Source organism: Stegostoma tigrinum, chromosome 28, assembly GCF_030684315.1.
Source record: "Stegostoma tigrinum isolate sSteTig4 chromosome 28, sSteTig4.hap1, whole genome shotgun sequence".
Classification (NCBI taxonomy): Eukaryota; Metazoa; Chordata; class Chondrichthyes; order Orectolobiformes; family Stegostomatidae; genus Stegostoma; species Stegostoma tigrinum.
In genome coordinates, this window is record NC_081381.1 from 9,210,644 (window position 1) to 9,232,007 (window position 21,364).

Genomic DNA, 21,364 nt, shown 5'->3' on the forward strand with positions numbered 1-21,364 from the left:
TGGAGTTAATGGTGAATGAAAGAATTATAGACAGCATTTTATAAGGAGTACTCTATAAAAACTCAATCAAGTGCAGTCTTTCCATCTAATTTCAATAAATCTGTGTTCTAAGCTATTAAAATGTAAAATCCTTATAGGATGATGAAAATGATCAGAGTTGTGTGCTAATTATGTTTGTCATATATGATTTGAACGCAATTTCCAGTTATAAAAGCCATTTAAATGCCACAAGAGAGTGGAATGAATTGGCAATCTCTATCAAGCTGTCAGCATAGGAATGATGGGTCAAATGGCCTCCACCTAGACTGTTGCATGTTATAATTCTATAAATTCCATGCAAACCAATTTTCCTACTCTACTTTGCTTAAAATGTATCCTGTCATTCTGTATGTTTTAATATGGAATAAAACTGCAAGGAAGTTAACAGAATAATAATCTTAACTCCATAAGAAATGATAATCAGACAGTTTTACGATCTTTTGATGGTCCTAATAATCCAGCTACGAAACTTTGCCACAGCTGTGTATACCCCAGGAAACCTGCCGTCACCACACAGCTTGCCCCAAGACACTATGCCATATACTCTGCCCTTGCAAATCAGTGGACCACCAGAATCTCCCTGAGAAAAAAAAACACGATATTGCATATCAGTTAATGACAAGTAAAGTATGAAACGTAGCACAAATAAACCATAGTTACTCTCCCTTTTAAAAACAGGAACCATTTCTATTGCAAGCACAACTTAATCAATGCTAAATGCAATAGCAAATACATTTTTGTTGCTCTAAATAATTTTCATAATACATCGATGAATCAAATTTACTGTTTACTCATTCAAAGTCCATAAATTTTGACATTTGAATGAGATAGAATGAAAGACAGAAATGAATTATAATTTGAAAGGTTAAACTCTAAACTGCTCCCAACCCAATAAAACAACTCTCCACGGAATGCCAACTTAAACATATCATAATCCTATCAGAGAAATCGCAGAAATTGAGGAATTAATTGGCTGCTGTTCTATTTCAAAACTTGTGAAATAATGGAAGAGAAGGGCATTTTCCTGAAATATAGTATTTGTTTCACAGTACATGCTAAATAACAACCACAGATCAAAACTAGCATAGCATTGAGAAATATCAATATTATGTTTAGGATTTAATGAGCATTGGATGTTAATCTTTGGATGCATTTGTGGAAAATAAATTACTGTTACTACAGCGACTAATGATACAGTGGTGGGATGGGGTAACAAGCTTTCAAAATATGTGTTTTCTTTGGCTGAAACCCAAGGCTGTTTATTAACCAATCTAAAACTAAGGTTGCAAGTGCTTTAATGTTTATGCAGTGAGTAAATCTTTGCTGCAGTCTATCATCCTCCGGTCTAGTCCATTGGTTCTCCATTACTATGTGTCTTGTTCAGACAGTTAGACAGTGACTGTGGTGATGGCTTCACAGTAATCTCATGCCTCAGTAATTAGATGCATCCACAGAACTTCACAGTGAAAATTCCAAATCAAATATCAACAAATGTTTTTAAATCCTTCATCAACCTTTGTCAAACAAAATACCAATCACGGTCCCCCTGGCTGAGGCAGTGCACAGGTCATACAAGTTAGGAAGCTGTCAGGCAGAATATGGACCTTAATCAGCGGGCGTCCTTGAGATCTTCTTGAACAATATTGTCATAACTTTCCGACCAAATTAAGAAATGGGAGGGAGGAAATCAGAAAAAACAAAATCACCAGTGTAAATTGTTGGAGTAGTGGCTGACAATGGCCTGGCTTCTGATGACTTCATCCTCATGTCTTAAGAGAAGTAGCTAATCAGATTGTGAGATGAATTCGTTTCAATTTACCAAAACCCCTTGATTCAGGAACAGACCCATTAGATCAGAAAGTAGCAAATGTAATTATTTTGTTCTAATAGGAAGGGAGACCAAATCGATTGGCTAGTTAGTTAACATCTGTAAGAGGATCAATATTAGAAGCTATGACTAAATAAGTTGTAGGCAAGCACTTGAATAAGTTCAATGTGATCAAGCAGAATCAACATGATTTTGTGAAAGGGCAATCATGTTTAACCAGTTCTTTGAGGAGCTATAAATGCTATAGATAAAGTGGAAGCAGTAGATGTCATAGAGTCAAAGAGTCATAGCTTCTCAGATTTCCAGAAGGAAATTATTATAAAATAGTATTATAAAAATAAAGGATGCCTCAAAGGTTATTGCAGAAAATAAAAGCTCACGATGCAGGGTGTAGTATATTGGCATGGATAGAAAACTGGATTGCTTACAGGTGTCAGAAATGAGTCTTTCTCTTGTTGGCTAGTATGTAACAAATGGTATACCACAGGGGTGAGAAAATGTGAAATTGTCCATTTTGGCCTGAAGAATATTAAAGGAGCATAGTATCTAAACAGTGAGAGATTTCAGAGCTCTGCGATGCAGAGGGATTTAAGTGTCCTAATGTGTGAATCATAAAAGGTAGTGGGCAAGTACAGCAAGTAACTGGGAGGGCTAATAGAATATTACCAAAATGTGAGGAAATCAAGTCGTAGGCAGGTTACATTACAATAATACAGGTCACTGGTGAGGTATCTGCATTGCTGAGTACAGGATTGGTCACCGTATTTAAAAAAGGACATAAACACACTGGTAATAGGACAGAGGAGATTCACGGGGACAGTACCTAGAAAGACAGGGTTGTCTTAGGAGGAAAGATTAGTCAGGCTAGGTTTGTATTCATTTGCAGGTAAGAAGTTTAAGAGGTGACTTGATTGAAACACATGAGCTCCCCTAATATCTTGACAGGGTAGATGTAGGGAGGATGTTCCTGCTTCTTGGAGTAACTAGAATTAGGAGTCACCTTTTAAGGACAGGTGAATGATTTTTTTTTTCCTCTCAGAATGTCATGGGTCTTTAGAACACTCTTTCTGAAGAGGTGATGGAAGAAGAGTGCTTGAATATTCTTAAGACAGAGATGTATAGATTTGTATTAAGTAAGGAGATAAAAGCGTGTCAGGGATAGACAGAAATGTGGATTTGAGGTTATAGTCAGATCAGTTGTGATCTAATTGAATGTGGAGAAGGCTCAATGGGCTGAATGGCCTACTCCTGCTGTGAATTCATATGTTCAAATGTAATCATAGGTTAACCAAGTTGATATTAATAGGTCATGAGTCAGCTTGCTATCACTGCCACCTCAGAAACTTGTAACTTTGATATCCATTCATAGACAGCTTTCTGCCAGAATGCAGTTTTTTTGAGAATAGATACTTCCACCACTTTGGGTCTCGGCTGGGTTCAAATCCACATGTCTCAGCTGGTGGGTTATTGTTCTGAGGCACTACATCACTCAGCTGTATCCTTATACTAATCCCAGTTTAGAAAATACCCTGAAGCCTACGGTCTACACATTGATTACAGTTCACAGCAGAAAATGCTAGAACTGTATATTTTATCAATGCCTTAGTGCTGAGTGAAAATATTCATACCTGGCATGAGTCTTTTCCTCCAGTGGTGAATCCAGCACAGATCATGTTTGTGGTGATGTTTCCATTGTAAGAGTCCGTGTGATTACACTTTGAATTAGACACAATGGGCACTTGAACTGCCCTCAAAATCCTTGGAATGAACTTTCCATTTGCACTGACAAAGCCCCACCCAGACACTTGGCATAACGTGCCTGCATCTAATGATGATTTTTGGCGAGGCAGAGGTACAATCCCAACAAAGTAGTTCAGATTTGCAGGACGTGAAAGCTGTTTCAGATACATCAGAGATGTTTGGTCAGAAAGAAACAATATGTTTTAGTTCTAAATAACTGTAATACAATCTAGTATATCTACATAAAGGAGATGACACTTCAAAAATGATGAAACTAAGTCAAGAACCAACAGCAGTACGAGGACCTACAATATTGTGAGCATTGCTGGATAGGGTAAAGGGTAACGAGTAAATAACTTCATCATAACCCAGTGCAATCAAACCATCAGCCTCATAATCACCAGGTTCTGAACTTTTCACTTGTCACCTGAAGCTTTTGTTCTTGTTTTTTGCTCCGTCTGCTCCAGTGGGAGCGGGGAGAGAGATCCACATGGACAAGGTCCTTTCTGGAACGCTCCCCCAAGGCCCACTCCACATCCAGAAGCTGAGCCTGGAGAAGTCATCAAGATATTGTCCATAACGGTAGCATCTTTGTCAAGCTCTATGCAATCTTCGCATTAACCATTATCTATTACCTCTGATTGTTTCTTCGCAGATGCTGCCAGACCTACTGAGCTTTTCTAGCAACTTTGCTTTTGTCCCTGATTTACAGCATCCATAGTTCCTTTGGTTCACATTATCCATGACTGGTAACTTGTCTGTACAACTTACCCACCAAACCATTAAAGGAGCTTAAGGAATAAATGTTAATGTCACAATCTAACAATCTAAGATGAACCTTCAACAGTCTTTAATAACTGGCACAAAAACAAAGTTGCTGGAAAAGCTCAGTAGGTCTGGCAGCATCTGTGAAGGAAAAAATAGAGTTAATGTTTCGAGTCCAGTGACCCTTCCTCAGAACTGGTGGCTGCACAGATAAGCATAAAGAGTCAGGATCTTAAAGAAGGAAGTGACTAGTAAATCTTTACTCTGTGCTATCCCAATACACTGCACTGTAATTTATAGCAAAACAAACAGCATTATTAGCCTTCATCAGGATTAATGAAAGGTCACAGACCTGCAATTTTTATCCTTGGTGTTGCCTGACCTGCTGAGGATTTCCAGTATTTTCTTTTTCTATTTCCAATTTCCAGCACCTGCGGTATTTTGCTTTTGCATTATTAGGATTTGACTATGATGCTATCCAGATTAACATAGAACATAGAACATAGAACAATACAGCACAGAACAGGCCCTTCGGCCCTCGATGTTGCACCGACCTGTGAACCAATCTAAGCCCCTCCCCCTACACTATCCCATCATCATCCATATGCTTGTCCAAGGACTGTTTAAATGCCCCCAATGTGGCTGAGTTAACTACATTGGCAGGCAGGGCATTCCACGCCCTTATCACTCTCTGAGTAAAGAACCTGCCTCTGACATCTGTCTTAAATCTATCACCCCTCAATTTGTAGCTATGCCCCCTTGGACAAGCTGAAGTCATCATCCTTATTAAAATATCTTCTGGCTCCTTCTGGAAAAAATGAACATTTTCCAAGCCCTCATCTGTGAGAACATTATCTACCATCTCCCAGGTTAATTGGATGTTTTAATTTTAGAATGCCGAAAAACACCTCTTTTAACTAACCAGGTAGGCTGTGTCTCACACAGGCGTCAATGTATGGGCCCTCCTTGTGGAAGCTCACCTAAACATTCTGTCAAAACACATTTTTTTTAAAACTGCTGCTATTCTTTTGTCTGACTTCTTGGAGCACCAGCTAATGAGCTATTATGTTCACGTCAGTCAAACAGTGTCCACTTTTTGGCTACCTTAAGGTAAATAGCTACCATCCTCTGGCAACTGTGCCATCAAGGGAGGTGGTTATATACATTGTGAGGGACCCCTCTACTGATGAAATAACAGCTGACTAGTAAAATAAAACTTCTGGCTTTCTTAAAAAAATTTAATTGAAAAATCTAGTGTGGAAACTCCTTCTTATGTATCATATATTCTCCAAGGGAGAATTATTAGGCCCAGAGTAATAACTGTTGGATATTTATTAAAGAGGAAAACAAACATATTGTGGATGGACCATGTGAATGCTCAGATTTTCATTCAATGATGTTCAAATGAGATTATTCATTTTACCGATAAAGCGTAAAGTCTGCAACAAATGGCTACATTGTTAAATCACAAGAAAAAACTGCAATGAAACAAAAAGCTGTTCCAGGTTTCTCCTTCAGCCCTGGCTTTGGGAGTCATCACTGATTGTCAACAGGAGAGATTTACAGATACTGTAATGTGCTTTTAAGTTAAACAAACAAAACCAAGGTTGTACAGAAAATTGGGAGAAAAACTTTCTGAAAAGGTTATTTCATTGGAGAGAACGTGTTATGTAGTTTCAGGGATTGATTACAATGTAAGTAGGTCAACAGAACTGGATATCCATTCCGTCATTTTTGCTGGTTACGGTGGCAGTTTTGTGAATCCAGTTTAGGTATAAATTGAATGATTGTTCAAACACATTTATCCAACTGAAAAAGGAACTGAGGAGCCATTCATGGGAATACTAGATTTGTGGATAAGTGAATAATATGCACCATTAAGGAAAAACAAATTAGCTTTCATTTTGACATGAATATTTATTGTTCTGGCTGATACATAAATACAAATAAGAAATTCCATCTTTGAAAAGTTCTTGGAATTGCAGGAGAAAGCTGAAGATACAACACAGAGTTTACTATTTACTGAGACTCAATACTTACCGGTATCTAGGATTAGACATTTACCTTAATCAGCATGACATCCGAATCTTTTCTTTTTGAGTCATATTGAGGATGGGGTATAATCTTTGATGGGCGAAACAGTTGTTCAGTACCTTCATATCTAGTTAATGAGTGCTCCCCTGCTACAATCTGCATTGGCTCAGCACCACTGTAATGAAGCAGGAACACACAGTTCATAGGTTGTGCATCAATAAGGTCTCCTTTATTACATTAAATGGAATACTTTACATTCAGAATTCCACAAACCCATAATTGCAGTGTGCAGCAGTCAAAATCCATCGCCGGTGGATCAGGGACCCCCCACAGTAATGAGTTCCTCCTGGTTTCCTCAGAGAAACCTGGTATTTGATGGAATGCGGTAATACTGAATAGCCACCAACAATCCGGGACCAGCCTTGGGAAGAGTTAAAATAAAACAACCAAGTTTTGTCATTGTATTCCTGCAGGGTTCAAACAGATACTGGTTGTTTAATCCAACAATCACATTGCAATTGAACATTGCCAGCTATATTCATTCAGCGGTTTGATTTCTTTGGTTGAACATGTTTGCAGTAAAGAATAAGTAACAATTGGGCTGTGGTGTAGATGACAGCCTTCTCAGATCTTCTGAATCAATTTGACACATTTTCAGTTTCAGGAGACAAAATGACAAAATATTCAGCTTCTGCTTTCAAAACAATCTCAGCTGAGATAGAAAGTAAGCAGCAATCAAGTCTCATAACGTGACTTTGAGTTAAGAAAGTTCAAAGTTAATGTGCAAACACTTACCAAATGCTGCTGGCAGTTTTGACAAAAACAGCAACAATATATAAATATTGGAGATGTTCATTTTGTATTATGGTTATAGAAAGATCAAACACCCACCTAACGGAGTAAAACTGAGCTCACTGACTGGGAACGGCAAAGAAGTTTTAGCATAGCAAGTGTTCTTTTATTCTGAGTTTCCCCCGGCAGGTTCCTTTGTAACATTAGATATTGTAATTGGGTTAAAATGGGAATCTGTAAAACTGCAATCAAGCATTAACAACATGTATCAGATTTAACTGTAATTCTCTGCTTGAGGTGAAATAAATCGTGCTTAGGATCACTTCAACATAGTAAGTGTTGCTTCATTTTGGCCACAACCTGTCTATTTCAGCCTATTAAATGTTTAAAGTAATCTTTTATGCTTCCATACTTTACTAAATAGATGTATCTACTGTTGAAAGGGTGGCTTTGCTTCTGGGCAAATTACAAACTTTCATAGAGTCATACAGCATGGAAATAGACCCTGTGGTCCAACTCATCAGCACAGACCTGACATCCCAATCTGACCTGGGCCCATTTGCCAGTATTTGACCTATTATTAATGATTAATGATTAATAATAACCTCATATTCACCATGGACGTCCAGTCCCTGTACACCTGCATTCCGCATGGAGATGGCCTCAAGGCCCTCCGCTTCTTCCTGTCCCGCAGGCCCGACCAGTCCCCCTCCACCGACACTCTCATCCGCCTAGCTGAACTCGTCCTCACACTCAACAACTTCTCTTTTGACTCCTCCCACTTCCTACAGACTAAGGGGGTGGCCATGGGCACCCGCATGGGCCCCAGCTATGCCTGCCTCTTTGTAGGTTACGTGGAACAGTCCCTCTTCCGCACCGACACAGGCCCCAAACCCCACCTCTTCCTCCGGTACATTGATGACTGTATCGGCGCCGCCTCTCGCTCCCCAGAGGAGCTCGAACAGTTCATCCACTTCACCAACACCTTCCACCCCAACCTTCAGTTCACCTGGGCCATCTCCAGCACATCCCTCACCTTCCTGGACCTCTCAGTCTCCATCTCAGGCAACCAGCTTGTAACTGATGTCCATTTCAAGCCCACCGACTCCCACAGCTACCTAGAATACACCATCTCCCACCCACCCTCCTGCAAAAATTCCATCCCCTATTCCCAATTCCTCCGCCTCCGCCGCATCTGCTCCCACGATAAGACATTCCACTCCCGCACATCCCAGATGTCCAAGTTCTTTAAGGACCGCAACTTTCCCCCCACAGTGATCGAGAACGCCCTTGACCGCATCTCCCGTAATTCCCGCAACACATCCCTCACACCCCGCCCCCGCCACAACCGCCCAAAGAGGATCCCCCTCGTTCTCACACACCACCCTACCAACCTCCGGATACAACGCATTATCCTCCGACATTTACGCCATTTACAATCCGACCCCACCACCCAAGACATTTTTCCATCCCCTCCCCTGTCAGCTTTCCGGAGAGACCACTCTCTCCATGACTCCCTTGTTCGCTCCACACTGCCCTCCAACCCCACCACACCCGGCACCTTCCCCTGCAACCGCAGGAAATGCTACACTTGCCCCCACACCTCCTCTCTCACCCCTATCCCAGGCCCCAAGATGACATTCCACATTAAGCAGAGGTTCATCTGCACATCTGCCAATGTGGTATACTGCATCCACTGTACCCGGTGCGGCTTCCTCTACATTGGGGAAACCAAGCGGAGGCTTGGGGACCGCTTTGCAGAACACCTCCGCTCAGTTCGCAACAAACAACTGCACCTCCCAGTCGCAAACCATTTCCACTCCCCCTCCCATTCTCTAGATGACATGTCCACCTCCTGCAGTGCCACAATGATGCCACCCGAAGGTTGCAGGAACAGCAACTCATATTCCGCCTGGGAACCCTGCAGCCGTATGGTATCAGTGTGGACTTCACCAGTTTCAAAATCTCTCCTTCCCCTACTGCATCCCTCAACCAGCCCAGTTCATCCCCTCCCCCCACTGCACCACACAACCAGCCCAGCTCTTCCCCCCCACCCACTGCATCCCAAAACCAGTCCAACCTGTCTCTGCCTCCCTAACCGGTTCTTCCTCTCACCCATCCCTTCCTCCCACCCCAAGCCGCACCCCCATCTACCTACTAACCTCATCCCACCTCCTTGACCTGTCCGTCTTCCCTGGACTGACCTATCCCCTCCCTACCTCCCCACCTACACTCTCTCCACCTATCTTCTTTACTCTCCATCTTCGGTCCGCCTCCCCCTCTCTCCCTATTTATTCCAGTTCCCTCTCCCCATCCCCCTCTCTGATGAAGGGTCTAGGCCCGAAACGTCAACTTTTGTGCTCCTGAGATGCTGCTTGGCCTGCTGTGTTCATCCAGCCTCACATTTTATTATCTATTAATGATTGTTTCCAGTTGGATCAATTGGTGTATCTATCGAAGGTTAAGAAGTGTTGTGTTTTCGAGCTGTGATTGACTCGTATTACTGACCAAATCAAGTTTTAAGAACTTTGCTGTGATGCTAGAAAATAGGTGCTTTTTAACAAGTTCATTTAAACAAAAAAATCTTTGACAGACTTCTCAACTTCCTCCTGTTTGCATTCAATGGTGAATCCCACTTCCCAACTAATGTGGCTCCGAAAATGATACAACCCAGAAAATAGTTCATACTGAGCTAACCCCAGAAATCACTGTGGCTGCAAGCTTTCCCAGTTGTAATGCAAATTTAATTTAGTTAAGCTGTTAAATTCTAAGTACCAAATTCAGGAAGGTTTGAATCAGCACCAAAAAGGTCTTCTGTGCAAAACTGAACCTTGGGAGAAATGCTGTCTTTGCAATATGTTGACTTGATGCAGAAATTATGATAATCAGAGAAGTTGAGGTTAAGATGCAGAAGATGCTGAATTCAACTTTGAGATTCACAAACTTGCTTCTATTTTAAATATGTTCATAGTTAGTAAGGGAATGATTTATAACATTCATGGTCCAGGACTAATTATTTAACTATATTTAGCCCTACAGAAGAGTTGGATTGCTCCTGTGCACAAGAGAGTAATCACTGAGAGACAAAAGCACTGATATCAGCACCCAAATTAGGTCTCAAGATCTCAAGGTAGATTTTATATGAAGTGTCTTGTTTAGTGAAGATTGCCATTCGTAAAGCTCTAACAATGCCACTGCCAATTTATGCGGGAATGCCTAAGTTGAGACAAATGAGGATGGTCTTGATTTGACCCATTCTGTGATGAGTGACATGAGTTTAGCAGTCAGGGTCAGTGCTGAGGGAGTGCTGCACTATCAGAGGGTCAGTGCCAAGGGAGTGCATGCTGTCAGAGGGTCAATGATGAGGGAGTGCCGCACTGTCGGTGGGTCAGTGCTGAGGGACCGCCTCACTGTTTGTGGTGTCATCTTTTGTAAAGGTCTACCAGCCACAAAGCCCCTCCAAAGAAAAGTGTAAAACTAACGAGAAGAGTGCCCTGCGGATCCTCCGGACTCAGTACAGAGTTCAATAATTTTAAGGCCTGAACTCTCCCATGCCCCAGCCCCCTATGCCACACACCAGGCCTTGTTACCATGTAGCCTGCCATTACACACCCCCTGTTGTTAGTCACTAACAGTTCCCATTAACAACTATTCACCCTCCCAGCCTGATCGTTAGCAAGTCCTTTCTTTATCCAAGATAATAAAATGTGAGGCTGGATGAACACAGCAGGCCAAGCAGCATCTCAGGAGCACAAAAGCTGACGTTTCGGGCCTAGACCCTTCATCAGAGAGGGGGATGGGGGGAGGGAACTGGAATAAATAGGGAGAGAGGGGGAGGCGGACCGAAGATGGAGAGTAAAGAAGATAGGTGGAGAGAGTGTAGGTGGGGAGGTAGGGAGGGGATAGGTCAGTCCAGGGAAGACGGACAGGTCAAGGAGGTGGGATGAGGTTAGTAGGTAGCGGGGGGTGCGGCTTGGGGTGGGAGGAAGGGATGGGTGAGAGGAAGAACCGGTTAGGGAGGCAGAGACAGGTTGGACTGGTTTTGGGATGCAGTGGGTTGGGGGGGAAGAGCTGGGCTGGTTGTGTGGTGCAGTGGGGGGAGGGGACGAACTGGGCTGGTTGAGGGATGCAGTAGGGGAAAGGGAGATTTTGAAACTGGTGAAGTCCACATTGATACCATATGGCTGCAGGGTTCCCAGGCGGAATATGAGTTGCTGTTATTTATCCAACTGCTTTTCTCTCTCTTTGGGCTCTCTCCTTTGTCCTATTGTTTACTCCCTACCCCACCCACCTCCATATCTCCTGCAATATAAACCAACGTTTTCCCAGCTACCATCAGTTCTGAGGACGGATCAAAGCACCCGATTCCTCCCACTTCCTACAGAGAAAGGGGGTGGCCATGGGTACCCGCATGGGCCCAAGCTATGCCTGTCTCTTTGTAGGTTACGTGGAACAGTCCCTCTTCCGCACCTACACAGGCCCCAAACCCCACCTCTTCCTCCGGTACATTGATGACTGTCTCGGCACCGCCTCGTGCTCCTCAGAGGAGCTCGAACAGTTCATCCACTTCACCAACACCTTCCACCCCAACCTCAAGTTCACTTGGACCATCTTCAACACATCCCTCACGTTCCTGGACCTCTCTGTCTCCATCTCAGGCAACTACCTAGAAACTGATGTCCATTTCAAGCCCACCGACTCCCACAGCTACCTAGAATACACCTCCTCCCACCCACCCTCCTGCAAAAATTCCATCCCCTATTCCCAATTCCTTCGCCTCCGCTGCATCTGCTACCTGGAATGAGGCATTCCACTCCCGCGCATCTCAGATGTCCTTGTTCTTCAAGGACCGCAAATTCACCCCCGCCCTCCCGCAGTGGTCAAGAACACCCTCGACCGTGTCTCCCCCATTTCCCGCAACTCATCTGTCACACCCAGTCCCTGCAATAACCACCAAAAGAGAATCCCCCACATCCTCATGTACCACCCCACCAACCTCCGGATACAACTCATCATCTTCCGACACTTCCGCCATCTGCAATCCGACCCCACCACCAAAGACATTTTTCCCTCCCCACCCTTGTCTGCTTTCCGGAGAGACCACTCTCTCTGTGACTCCCTTGTTTGCTCCACACTCCCCTCCAACCCCACCACACCCGGCACCTTTCCCCGCAAACTGCAGGAAGTGTTACACTTGCTCCCACACCTCCTCCCTCACCCCCATCCCAGGCCCCAAGATGACTTTCCACATCAAGCAGATGTTCACCTGCACATCCGCCAATGTGACATACGGCATCCGCTGTACCCGGTGTGGCTTCCTCTACATTGGGGAAACCAAGCAGAGGCTTGGGGACAACTTTGCAGAATACCTACGCTTGGTTCGCAATAAACAACTGCACCTCCCAGTCGCAAACCATTTCAACTCCCCCTCCCATTCTTTAGATGACATGTCAATCCTGGGCCTCCTGCAGTGCCACAACGATGCCACCCGAAGGTTGCGGGAACAGCAACTCATATTCCGCTTGGGAACCCTGCAGCCTAATGGTATCAATGTGGATTTCACCAGCTTCAAAATCTCCCCTGCCCCCACTGCATCCCAAAACCAGCCCAGCTCGTCCCCGCCCACCCTAACCTGTTCTTCCTCTCACCTATCTCCTCCTCCCACCTCAAGCCTCACCTCCATTTCCTACCTTCTAACCTCATCCTGCCCCCTTGACCTATCCATCCTCCCAAAACTGACCTATTCCCTCCCTACCTCCCCACCTATACTCACCTCTACAGGCTCCATTCCCGTGCCTTTAACTAGTCTGTCTCTTCTCCACCTATCTTCTCCTCTATCCATCTTCGATCCACCCCCCCCCTCCCTATTTATTCCAGTTCCCTCTCCCCATCCCCCTCTCTGATGAAGGGTCTCGGCCTGAAACATCAGCTTTTGTGCTCCTAAGATGCTGCTTGCCCTGGTGTGTTCATCCAGCCCCACACTTTGTTATCTCGGATTCTCCAGCATCTGCAGTTCCCATTATCTCGGAAACGTTAACTTTGTTTTTTTTTTCTTCACAGATGCTGCCAGACCTGCTGAGCTTTTCCAGCAACTTCTGTTTTTGTTCCCAATTTACAGCATCTACAGTCTTTCATCTATAGATTGCATTGTTTGAGAATTATTAAAAATTGTTCCTCTATAATTTTGGAGTATTGACTTACTGATATAATTTCAGAGTAGAGGTAAACCTCAGGGATGATCACATCATTTCATAAATTGACCAGATTTAAACTGATTAGAAAACTTTTCATCTGTCTTTTGTACAATACAGAAGCAAATATTGTGTATAAGCGTAATATTTCAACATTTTTTAAGCTGATTTCCAGTCTAATCTTTCATGTGACAGAGTATCACCAAAATTCCCCCTTCACAGGGAATTACCTTTAGGTCACCTTTGGCTATTATTAACCTACTTTCTTTAATATTCTCCCTCCTTTCCTGAGGTAACTGAGTTATGCTGACATGGCTCTGTGATGTGCAGGAAACCTCTGTCATCCCAACTCTTTCACGTTCTTATGCCTGAGACTGGGTAGTGAGTGTCGGTAAGATGTGTTTTCCAACAAGATTAGCCTTGGCTGATTGTCAACCCCTCCCTTCCTTAGGGCTACTGGAGACAAATGTAGCCCATTGATATTTTTGTCACTTTATTGTTAAGTTACTGTTTGTAATGGCAACTGTCAATGGACAGGGGAGAGTTCCTTTTCACAGCAATTTGCCAGCTGATCAAAAATGTGCAGTAAGAGCAAAACTACGTCAAGTAACTGGCAATGGCCTAGATTCTCTAACTAAGCAGTAACTTCATTAAAGAACAACTTATTCTAACAATCCTCGCCTGTTCTTGCACAGTTAAATAGCTTACTGAGAAACCTGTCCTAATTTGTGTTTTTATTAATGTTCCTCTTTTTCCAAAATTTGGCCCTTTTTCCATGAAGTAATCAACCGATATCCTTCTGGGATGCTATAGTTAATGACAATTGACTGTGCTTAATGAAAGAGATCGAGATAATGCTATACAGAGACGTTCCACTCAGTCTTGTCTGTGAAATAATTAAATATAGTACTAAAATATATCTTGACTTCTGGGTTAGAAACGTAGAAAATGAAATATTTGTATATGTGAATCTGTAAACATTGGCTGCATTGTCAGGCTTCCAGTCAAATCTCCATCGAGTTTGAAATTCCTCCTTTAAATCACATTTACCCTTCAGGTGCTTGCTGTGTGATAGGGTTGGAATTGTCTTGTTAATCAGAATCTCAAGCCACAATAATTTGTTACAGTAAAAATTATGCATTTGTCACTGTTTTGTGACACTATTATAGATGTAATCTACTCTGTGGCTTTTTTACCAGCAATAATACAAAGGAGTTGGATTTCTTCCTTAACACTTGGTGATAAAGGACGTAACTCGAGAATTAGTTCAGAAAATGTATATTTACGAAGGACCAATTGTACTCCTTTCACCCTCAGGCATGCTCATGAAAATATCTACTATAGGATTACCTAGGTAATGCTGCAGTATAATGTTACTGACATATATAATGAAAAGAACTATGAAACTTGTCAGTTTAATTTTAAACCAACAATCAAAGCAGATCAAAGGGTGAAGATTGTGGGGTTATTTATTATTCGTCCTTTCCTGAAGGTACGTGTAGCTCATAATAAATATAAAAGTCATTGAAGTTTTTTAAAATATCTAAAATTCATTGACATAAAGGTTAATTGGATATAATTGAATGATTCAATCATATGTCTGCTTACAGAAAGGAAATTCAATGTAAGCCAGATCTTGCTCGTTATTCATTTCCAATTTGCTTTTTCAGGAATGGTGGAATCTTGTAACTAATACTCAGAAACTAAATGACTCTTATGTTTCTTGTCGGATAGAAACTGAAGGTTTTAAGTTGTTTGGGCACAGAAGAAAAAGTTTATTTTTATTTAGTGTTTCATTAATCCATTTTTATTTCATGTGCCATTTATTGCTCTCCCCACCATTCAAGAAAGCGATAGTGTTTCGCTGCTCTACAGGTTTGTGGGCATTCTGTAACATTCTGAATGTTTTTCATGTCTGTCAGTGATTTAGGCAAACTATTCCATCATGTGGTGAAGATAACTACATTCTCAGTAAAACCTACTGCGTAGACACCAGTCAGTTGGAAAAGTGATTGCCTTTCCCCCATCTTATTCCAATTAAAATCCTTCTGCTGCGTCACCAAACTTACTTTGACCAACAACTGGCCAGTCTGTATGACTCAATTCATTTCAGGAGAAACACAGTTAGCTATTGGTGAATCGAGCTGAGGTTTAGCTAAACATGTGAGAAACTAAATGTCTCTGTTTTGTGTGTGTCACAGATATTACAGAATGACAGCCCTTGTATATCTGAAGCTGTTGGGGTTGCTGAGCATTGCACAAGGTAAGGTGAGGGTTAGCTCATAATGGCTATGATACGAATAACACTTTGGACTGAGTAGAAACCGCAGAGTAAAGCTCATAATAGAATTCATAAAAACAGAATGACTTTGGCTCTGTGCTAGAATTCATAGAGAGTGTATTTTATTTCAATGATTGTTTTTTCCATTTGATCTTTGAGATGAAAGTTTTGTTTTATTTTATATATATTAATGTTTTGGGGATTTGGGTTTTAAAGTAAAGGCAGACAGATGTGGTCAATTCTGTTAAGTTTTTTTTAAGGTCAGAATATAAATTTGGACCAGTGACCTTAATGCAGCTGTTCCAAAAATGGATGTGATTGCAGTAGAGTGCCTAGAAGAACCTCCAAAATATTAAAGGATAAAATGCTTATAACGTTGGAGTTATGACCAGCTGGGTAAAGCCATTAAAGCAATTTGTTTGGCTTGAAATTCAAAACACAAGATTCAAAGTATTAGCTCAGAAGAATCGGGAGTTGAGTTCAGAAGCAAGTTTTAGTTTTCAGGAGAACTTTTCAGTCAGGACAGGTCACTTCAGTAGAAGTGCTTTCTACTCTGTTGAGCTTCAAGCAAGAGAGTTTTGATAGAAATTGTCAAATTGCTAGGATTGAGAAAGTTTAGGCTTGTCAGGATTATCAGAGTTCCATGCCAATGGATTTGGAAAAGAATCATAAAATAAAAGTTATAACAGCCAAGGGAAAGGAACTGGAAAACCTCAGGTAAGTAAAGATGTAAATGTTGAGCTATAAATGATATTTCTCTGGGATCGAGTCTCTGCAACAGATGGTGCTGGGGAAATAGGTTGAACATTTGATGTTTGTGTTAAGATCTTTCTGGCTGCAGAAATCATTGCCATGCATGGACCTCGAAGGTCCATGAACTGAAAATGTATTTGAGGGACGATGCTAACCACTGAAGTAACCAAGTGCAATAATTAGAGTCTAGAGTAATCAGAAATACAATCTGTAAAGCCAGGTTTCATTCTGAGTTCTGATTTGTTCAGTACTTGTTGGGATCATAAAGAACCTTCCTGTTAAAAGTGGTGGTGCCTATCAGAACTTGTTTTTGAGGGCAACATGCTTCCCACCTCCAGCCAACTGTCCAATCTTCATCTACCCTACACTCAGTAATAAGGTCCAGTGCGCAGTCTGACCTCAGACCCCAGAGTAATCAAGTACAATCCTGCTTTCAAACAATGCTCATCAACTGACATAAATGGATATAATTCAACCCAGGTTGGAGGGATGTACTATTTCCATTCTAGTTCACTTGCACTCTGATTACAACAAGTTGACAAAATCATCAATAATATAGGACCCAGAGGGTGTCAGTATCAGCGAATTTTTTTCAAAAAGTCACTTCCTGGTAAAAAAAACTTACTCAAACAAGGTGCAAAAATGAATTACAAATAGTTTGGATAATGTAAGTTTCTATGGCCACCCCCCAAGAAATTAAAACACTCACGTGTACATGTCTGAGGAGAAATAAAAATAACATGAAAACTCCGCAGAAACTAGTGTGGCTAAATAATAGCTAAACTCATGAAGAAAGGATGTGTCATGGGTTATCCCAAATTTTCTTCTGATTTCAAAGTTATTCAGTGTGCACACTAGCTGCTGGCACTGGGGTGCTTTTGGCTGAATTCCTATTGCTTTAAATGGTGGAGTAAATTCCAAGCAATCCTCTTCAGGCATCCTCCACGAGTGGTAAAAATTCCCTCTCTGGTGGGTTTACATATTTTGCTGAAAGGAGTTGCATAGAAAGAAAGTGGGAGCAATGGGCTGTTGCACTCAGGCAGGTCCCAAGTGCTCCTAAAAAAAACTGCAATTGGCTTATTCCACCCAGAATTGGGCCATGTGGCCTATCTCTGAAAGTTCTCTGGATTGTATTACTCCAATTGAGCTCCCTGCTCCTTACAAATGTAACATTGTTGAAGGCATAAGGTAAGAGATAGTCATGCTAGATCGGAAGATATATTAAAATAGTTGATGGTGGACACGCAATAATTCTCATTAAAAGGAAAGTAACAAGATCTACAATAGATATGCAATCCTCTAAAGCCAAACAATCAAAGGGAAAGGTGAGAGATAGTAGGAACTGCAGATGCTGGAGAATACATGATAACAAGGTGTAGAGCTGGACAAGCACAGCAGGCCTGGCCTACTGTGTTCATCCAGCTCTACACCTTGTTATAAAGGGAAAGGTGAATCGACCACAGTTAACAAAAAAGTTAAAGATTGTATTAGATCAAATGATATATCTTCTCAGGATACCAGAAATAGGACAATTTGTAGCAATTTGAGAGCAGCAGAAAAGGACCATCAAATTTTTGTAGAAAGGGAAATGAGAATATGAATGAAAGCTAGTGAGGAACACATAGACTATAAGAGCTTCAACTGTGTTTAAAAGGGAAACAATTGGAAGCACACTGTGTACCTACTACAGCAGGGGAAGGAGAATTCAGACTGGAGAACCTCAATAGTTCCTTCTTCACAGAAGAAAGTACAGAAAATCACCTAGAAAAGCCAATACTAGTGAAGAGCGGTCCTTAAAATCAGCTGGATTGAAGGCTATTAAACTTCCTGGATCAGATGACCTTCATCCCTGAGTATTGCAGGAGATAGCTACAGAGCTAGTGGATACATTAGATGTTATCTTTCATAATTTTATTAGACAGTGCCAAATATAACCTTAGAATTTCAGAAGGGAGGAAAATGGAGAGTTGCAAATACAAACCTGATGCCATAGTAGGTGAAATATTAGAATCTATTCTAAAGGATATAATAATTGAGCATTTTGAAAATAGTGTCAATTTACGAAGAGAAATTCTGTTTGACAAGTTGTGAAGAGGGTCCAAAGAGATTTCAAGAGGACTTGGACAGGCTGGGATAGCAGATGACATTTGAATATAACGTGAATAAATGTGAAGTGACTCACTTTGGTAAGATAAAAAAGGGCAGAATATTTCTTAAATAGGTGTCCGTGACTCACTAAAGGCTAGCATGCAGGTTTAGCAGGCAATTAGAAAGGCAAAAGGTATATTCATCTTCATGACAGGGGATCTTAATCCAGGAGTAAAAATGGCTTGCCGTAATTTATACAGCCTTAGTGAGACCTCACCTTAAGTATTATGTACAGTTTGCTCTCTTTCTCTAAGGAAGGCTGCATTGCCACAGATAGAGTGCTACAGAGGTCACCACATTAATCCCTGGGATAATGAGATTGTTCGATGGGGGCAGCATTAAGGAAACCAGGTCTGTATTCTATAGAACTTTGAGGAACAGGAGGTTGTTTCATTGAAACCAGTAAAATTCTTACTGATATGACAGGATGGATGTAGATAGGCTAGTGAGAACAATATCAGAGGATCTAAATTTAGGAGAAGATATGGGCCATATAAGGCGGAGATGTGGAGGAACTCCTTCACTCAGAGGGTGCTGAATCAATGGAATCCTCTACCCCAGAGGAATGGGGAAGCTCAACCAGGGCCACCGTCTGCCTGGTGTAAATACACCATCCAATGCCGTTAGCAAGGGAATTCCAGGATGTTGACCCAGTGACAGTGAAGGAACAGCAAAGTATTTCCAAGTCAGGGTGGCAAGTGGCTTGGAGGAGAATTTACAGGCAGTGGTGGGGGGGTGTGGTGGGGAGAGGGAGGGGTGTTTTCCCATCTATCTACTGCCCTTGTCCTTTGTGTTCGAAGAGTATGAAAGATGCGATCGGAGGAGCCTTTGGTGAGTTGCTGTTGTGTTACACAATGCTACCACTGATCAGAGGGGTAGGGAGTTGATGTCGAAGGTGGTGGACAGGAGGCTGCTCGAGTGGGCTACTCTGTACTCGATGGTGTCAAGCCTCTTAAATGTTGTTGGAGTTACTCTGATCCAGACCTTACAGATGATCAATAGGATTGGAGGAGTCAGGAGTGAGATATCGACACACTGTTCTTAGTATCTAACCTGCTAGTTTAGCCTGCAGTATTTATATAGCTAGTGCAACTCAGTTTCTGGTCAATGGTAACCGCCAGCAAGTTGATGAGGGTGAATTCAGTGAATGCTAAGGGGTGATGGTTAGAAAATGTAACAGAGTTAGAGTGAGTGCTGGCCCTGTGAGTGTCAGGTAGCATGTCAAAGATGTTGGCACTTACCCTTACAGAGAGTAGGTCATTGACCTTCTTACTACATTACCTGTCCAGGCAGGTCTTGTTGGTATGGTCACCTTTGGCAATCGCCAGGAAATGGATTGCCTTCATCTCCATCATCCTGTCCACCAACCTCTCCAAAACCCTCTCCTGGAAGTGCAGGACCAGCTCATCTTTTGTCTAACACATGTTCATGGTTGAGGACCGTAGTGTGAGGGGTCATTCCTGATTCCATCATCTCCATCTCTTTCACCATAAGATTCAACAAGAAATGCAATCAATATCTTACTTGTGTACTTACTGAGAAAAACCGCAGAAGATGGCACATGAAAATTCATCCAGGCCATGTAAGACCACCAGACTCTCGCTGCAATTCTACCCCTGAGAGATGGAAAGGGAAATGGATTCTGTTTAAGGGGGTCAGTACAAACACAATGGTTGTAAACTTCTAAAGTCCATTACTTGCTGATGCTGTGGGTTGCAATGGAGCTTCCACTGGTAGAATATCTAGTCTTGCATATACGCTGAGAGTTGCACAGCCAACAAAGGTGTTCAAGGCAGACAGTTTCCTGAGAGCTGATCTATATCGTAATGCTGAAAAGAACATTGTTAAAGTAATAAAGCTACTTAACCGTCAACAGGGCCTCAATAGCACATTTATCTTCTACACCTCTCCACAAACAACTTTGTCAAGTTTCAAGTGGCACATTGAAATTTAAAACACTGTGTAGAAACTCATGTGGTATGTTGTATTGAACTCAAAAAATTCAGACAGAAATGTAGATGTGAGAGGCATCCATTAAAAGTCACTTCGGTGATTTGTTTAAAAGTGTGTTTTTTTATATCGCCTTTGCTGAGACATGTTCTGTGCTGTTTGAACCTCAATGCAGTTTCTCTGATCAGAATAAGTAAGAATTGGCTATCTTTCCAAATGGCCTGTTGTGAAATGGTGAACATGGTTACAGGGCTTCCATTTTTTCTTATATGCAGAAAATGCTCTTCCACACAACTAATTTTTCTTTCCCCCCCATCACCTATGTTTTTTTTCCCACTTATTGACCACCATCAGTAAATCGCCTATGTTTCCAATTGAATAATTTGCATTCAAAGCATGTTAAGAGCAATGCAGATGGTCAAAATCATAGAACCCCTACAATGTGGAAGCAGGCTATTCAGCACATCAAGTCCACACCAACCCTTTGAAGAGCAAACCCAGCCAGACTCACACCCCCACCCTATCCCTATAACTCTGCATTTCCAATGGTTAATCCACCTTGCCTGCACATCCTAGGACACAATGAGGACAGAAAAAGAGTTAATGTTTCAAGTTCAATATCTCTCTTGGAGCATTAGATAGGATTGTTGATATGGCTGAACAATCTCTTCATCCATGGGATCTTTAGTGCAAATTATGTCATTAAATATTTCCAGTGCTTTCCAACCAATGGGCTGGACTGAACTATTACTGATGCCAGCCACTGTTTCAGTACAATGTCCTCAAATTTGACAACACTGTGCAATCAAATTGAAAAGCAACAAGCAAAAATGAAATGATCAG

At 42.0% G+C, this 21,364-nt stretch overlaps 1 protein-coding gene across 1 annotated transcript; it reads right to left on the reverse strand.

Moving 5' to 3' along the window:
• Positions 1-399: 399 nt before the first annotated feature.
• zmp:0000001088 (trypsin) lies at positions 400-20,153 on the reverse strand. Its single transcript, XM_048561103.1, has 5 exons — positions 20,108-20,153; positions 6,680-6,827; positions 6,437-6,581; positions 3,496-3,762; positions 400-619 (listed from the first exon to the last, which is right to left on the reverse strand). The coding sequence occupies exons 1-5, from the start codon at positions 20,151-20,153 to the stop codon at positions 470-472; spliced, it is 756 nt and encodes a 251-aa protein (XP_048417060.1). The 3' UTR covers positions 400-469.
• Positions 20,154-21,364: the final 1,211 nt, after the last annotated feature.

What these genes read in the sequence shown, in the direction of transcription:
- zmp:0000001088 (XM_048561103.1), bottom strand. Translation starts at nt 20,153, where the DNA reads ATGGCCTGGATGAATTTTCATGTGCCATCTTCTGCGGTTTTTCTCA. An exon ending in ATCTTCTGCGGTTTTTCTCA is followed by an intron (nt 6,828 to 20,107) that starts GTAAGTACACAA and finishes ACTCTTCCCAAG; the next exon opens with GCTGGTCCCGGATTGTTGGT. An exon ending in GCTGCACACTGCAATTATGG is followed by an intron (nt 6,582 to 6,679) that starts GTTTGTGGAATT and finishes GCTTCATTACAG; the next exon opens with TGGTGCTGAGCCAATGCAGA.